Genomic DNA, 4,832 nt, shown 5'->3' on the forward strand with positions numbered 1-4,832 from the left:
ACAGTCTGCAGTGTGATGTCGCTCCACCACACCTACAGAAGACGTCCCTCCAGCGCCAGTCCTGCACGGCAGCGGTGCAGCTCACTACTCACGATGCTCCGATGTGAGAATTCAGATACCGGAGTGGTAAGTTGTTTTGTGTTCTATGAGTTGTTTGTAACATGACGACTTGAAATCGTTTTTTTCTTTTTCGGTCCCGACATCGTTCACACAGCATGTTGGCCTTTATTTCAGACTTGTATTAAATGTGTTGGACAAAGTTTGGCGTAGGGGTGTGATCTGATACATTTATTACTTAATTCTTAAACCAAATTATAAAGAAAACTAGCCTATGTCTTTCTAAACTAAACGACAATTACGCCTTTTTTTATACGCCACTTATAGCCTGAATATTTTCCAGCGAACTTTTATTTCTGAAACTAAAGTTTAGCTCTCAAGGCTGTAAAACATTGAGAGAATGTCCTTGGTTTGTCACGAGATGTTACTGCTTGTAATTAACTTGCTGTCTGCACACCTGACTGTGTGTTGGCGGTCCTTCTGTGTCCCCTTTCATGGAAGTTTTAATGGAAATGTTCTATGAATAATTTTCCATGATGTTCTCTACTTTAACTCAAAAAATCACAACGTTTAAACATGGACTAAGGTCTTAAGAACAATTTCTTATTCTTATTACGTAAAATGTATGCTAAATACTTAAAAATATCAAATTTCCGGGAATCATTTCGATCATCCTAATCATCTTTGCCTGATTAAATAAAGGTTGAATAAACGTTTGAATAAAATAAACTAATTTCTAGGGGAAATAAAGTCTATTACTTTTTCTATTCGTTACAGTTTCGAGTCAGTATCTTCAAAAACGAACTAATTACACGGCTATATTCCTGAGGTCGTTCACGTATTCGACGTCATTACCAAACCCAGGGGCCTCATTATGGAAACTTCCTGAGTCTGAAACCCACCGGATCCCCGTTCAGGGCAGTTAGGACTTCTGGTATTACAGAAACATGTTTCCTAACTGCATTAGGACTCCTGGTATTACAGAAACATGTTTCCTAACTGCATTAGGACTCCTGGTATTACAGAAACATGTTTCCTAACTGAATTAGGACTTCTGGTATTACAGAAACATGTTTCCTAACTGCATTAGGACTTCTGGTATTACAGAAACATGTTTCCTAACTGCATTAGGACTCCTGGTATTACAGAAACATGTTTCCTAACTGAATTAGGACTTCTGGTATTACAGAAACATGTTTCCTAACTGCATTAGGACTTCTGGTATTACAGAAACATGTTTCCTAACTGAATTAGGACTTCTGGTATTACAGAAACATGTTTCCTAACTGCATTAGGACTTCTGGTATTACAGAAACATGTTTCCTAACTGAATTAGGACTTCTGGTATTACAGAAACATGTTTCCTAACTGCATTAGGACTTCTGGTATTACAGAAACATGTTTCCTAACTGCATTAGGACTCCTGGTATTACAGAAACATGTTTCCTAACTGAATTAGGACTTCTGGTATTACAGAAACATGTTTCCTAACTGCATTAGGACTTCTGGTATTACAGAAACATGTTTCCTAACTGAATTAGGACTTCTGGTATTACAGAAACATGTTTCCTAACTGAATTAGGACTTCTGGTATTACAGAAACATGTTTCCTAACTGAATTAGGACTTCTGGTATTACAGAAACATGTTTCCTAACTGAATTAGGACTTCTGGTATTACAGAAACATGTTTCCTAACTGAATTAGGACTTCTGGTATTACAGAAACATGTTTCCTAACTGAATTAGGACTTCTGGTATTACAGAAACATGTTTCCTAACTGAATTAGGACTTCTGGTATTACAGAAACATGTTTCCTAACTGAATTAGGACTCCTGGTATTACAGAAACATGTTCCCAAACTGCATTAGACTTCTGGTATTACTGAAACATGTTTCATAACTGCATTAGGACTTCTGGTATTACAGAAACATGTTCCCAAACTGCATTAGACTTCTGGTATTACTGAAACATGTTTCATAACTGCATTAGGACTTCTGGTATTACAGAAACATGTTTCCTAACTGCATTAGGACTTCTGGTATTACAGAAACATGTTTCCTAACTGCATTAGACTTCTGGTATTACAGAAACATGTTTCATAACTGCATTTAGGAAAAATCCTATCTCATCTTAGTTTAGTAATATAGAACCATTGTAATTTCCCAAAAATGACAGCAGCACTATTGTTTGGTCTGTAGTATTGAAGATGAGGAACGTGAACACAGAAATAGAACACATCTATGAGGAATTGCTTCTGTAATAGGACGATAGGATTTTTCCTTTATTTGAAATGTAAGTTAAAACAGGACAAGCAGTTAAGATATTTTGCTGTCATGAAGCTACAAGATTTCCTCTCACCTGGACAAGATAAATACATACAAAGATCAATATGGTTGCTAAGGTACTAGTCCAAAACTAATGTCCACTATAGTAGACAAAAATGTATTGCTGGGTGTCAGGATTATGTACATTTACATTTAGTCATTTAGCAGACGCTCTTATCCAGAGTGACTTACAGTAAGTACAGGGACATTCCCCCCGAGGCAAGTAGGGTGAAGTGCCTTGCCCAAGGACACAACGTCATTTGGTTTGCATAGCCGGGAATCGAACTAGAAACCTTCTGATTACTAGCCCGATTCCCTCACCGCTCAGCCACCTGACTCCCTTGTAAGTATTTTAGTAAATGTAATCTGTTCATTTATAGGTTGCCATATGAGATTTCGGAAGACAAACCTTTTGATGGCATCTGGCAGAACTTCAAGGACCTCTCTAGAGTGCAAGGTATTAATATTGTTGTTCAATGCAAATCCACAAAGCATTTAAGTAAATTCTACTTAATTGGTCAATATAGATGGCATTAAAATATTAATAACGTATAAAAGGCATCTTATTTTTTTACATGAATTAAGATAACAACTGTAATTCCTATCAAGCATCTCTTCCTGTTACCAAGACCACTCCCTATCCCCTCTCCTCCACAGAATGAAAATAAGATGCGCCCCCTTACATAAACTGAGACGCAAATGTTACCTGCTCTCCGTGTCTCTGCTGGCTCTGTGCCTGCTGAAGCTGGTCTACATCAAGGTGTCTGTGAGGAACCACTTCTACATCGAGCCTTATGGGATCACCGCCAGTGCATACAGGATCAAAACCCACAGGTACAACATTAACTGCAGGGCCATATACAACCTGGACCCTGTGGAGATTGGCAAGTCCCTGGAGATACGGAGGAAGGTGATCGTGGACTTGGAGGACGACAGCGTCGTGTCTCTGACCGCAGACTGTGAGAGGTATGTTGAGGCCAGAGGATATGACCTCATGTCGGTCTCTGAGGAGGAGAGAACTTTCCCGCTGGCGTACTCGCTGGTGGTCCACAAGAACGCTCCCATGGTGGAGCGCATCCTGCGAGCCATCTACACACCTCACAACGTCTACTGCATCCACTACGACCAGAAGTCCTCCCTGCCCTTCATCACAGCCATGAACAACCTGGCTCTCTGCCTCCCCAATGTGTTCATCGCCTCCAGGCTGGAGACCGTGCTTTACGCCCACATCACGCGGCTCAACGCCGACCTCAACTGCCTGTCCGATCTGCTGGCTTCAGAGGTCGGCTGGAAGTACGTCATCAACCTGTGCGGCCAGGACTTCCCGCTCCGGGGGAACAGGGAGCTGGTGAGGGAGCTCCGGGCGCTGAACGGCAGCAGCATGCTGGAGTCCAGCCGGCCCAGCCAACTGAAGAAGCAGCGCTTCCTGTTCCAGCATGAGCTGAAGGACGTCCCGTACGAGTACCGCCGCCTCCCGGTCAGGACCGGCCGGCCCAAGGCCCCGCCGCCGCACGCTCTGCAGGTGTTTAGCGGGAGCGCCTACTTCGTCCTGCCTCGTGACTTTGTCAGCTTTGTGGGCAGCAGCCCCGTGGCGCGGGACTTCCTGGCGTGGTCCGCAGACACGTACTCCCCAGACGAGCACTTCTGGGCCTCGCTGGTGCGCGTGCCGGGTGTGCCGGGAGGGATCCCCCCGACCGCCCCCGACGTGACTGACCTGCAGAGCCGGACACGCCTGGTGAAGTGGAACTACCTGGAGGGCTCGCTGTACCCGCCCTGCTCCGGCGCACACATGAGGAGCGTCTGCATCTACGGGGCGGCTGAGCTACGCTGGCTGCTCAACTACGGACACTGGTTTGCCAACAAGTTTGATCCCAAAGTGGACCCGGTGCTGATCAAGTGCTTGGAAGAGACACTGGAAGAGAAGAGGCAGCACAGTAGGAACTTGGTGAATGAGGAGAAATAAATATTGGGAGTGGTCCTGTAGTGTGTTTGCGGAATGAGGAGTGGTCCTGTTGTGTGTTTGGGGAGCTCATACTAAGAGGGCAGGATGAAGCTCTTTCCTACAGCTACGTTCTGTCTTCTTTGTGACTGAATCCTTCAGGAGACAGAACCTTCCTGTGCTTCTCTGATGAGTGCCTGTGTCTGCTGTACAACACAGAGTTATGCAACAATAATGCCTATCACAAGGAGAAATGCCATCTTTGAAAAGTGTCTTGACTTGAATTTACAGCCATTCCTTTGTCCATGTGCTGTGATCTCTCTGTCCTTGCAGCACCAAAGAACCCTCCACTTTCCAGACCAATCACAGACACACACAAACCCAACAGTTTGGAAACAATGACAAATATCAATGTTTTATTTTATAATGTATGCAGTGAAGCTGAACAAAGGGGAGCAACTGTGTTATCTTTATTTTATTTATTTCTTAATAAAAATATGATCTAATGTAA

General features: G+C 43.5%; 1 protein-coding gene across 3 annotated transcripts; it reads left to right on the plus strand.

The window, feature by feature from the left end:
• Positions 1-14: 14 nt before the first annotated feature.
• Positions 15-4,832, plus strand: gcnt4a (glucosaminyl (N-acetyl) transferase 4a). 3 transcript variants are annotated; one of them, XM_067231894.1, is made up of 3 exons: positions 15-126; positions 2,763-2,839; positions 3,040-4,832. In XM_067231894.1, exon 3 carries the CDS (start codon positions 3,041-3,043, stop codon positions 4,343-4,345), a length of 1,305 nt encoding a protein of 434 aa, XP_067087995.1. In that variant the 5' UTR covers positions 15-126; positions 2,763-2,839; position 3,040; the 3' UTR covers positions 4,346-4,832. The 3 variants fall into 3 exon arrangements, with proteins under 3 accessions (XP_067087995.1, XP_067087997.1, XP_067087996.1); XM_067231896.1 differs by having other exon boundaries at positions 21-126; positions 3,012-4,832; XM_067231895.1 differs by lacking the exon at positions 15-126 and adding an exon at positions 2,223-2,459.

The sequence above is a fragment of the Osmerus mordax genome, assembly GCF_038355195.1.
Source record: "Osmerus mordax isolate fOsmMor3 chromosome 28 unlocalized genomic scaffold, fOsmMor3.pri SUPER_28_unloc_7, whole genome shotgun sequence".
Classification (NCBI taxonomy): Eukaryota; Metazoa; Chordata; class Actinopteri; order Osmeriformes; family Osmeridae; genus Osmerus; species Osmerus mordax.

Coding starts and splice junctions, on each gene's coding strand:
- gcnt4a (XM_067231894.1), top strand. CDS start 3,041: ATGAAAATAAGATGCGCCCCCTTACATAAACTGAGACGCAAATGTTAC.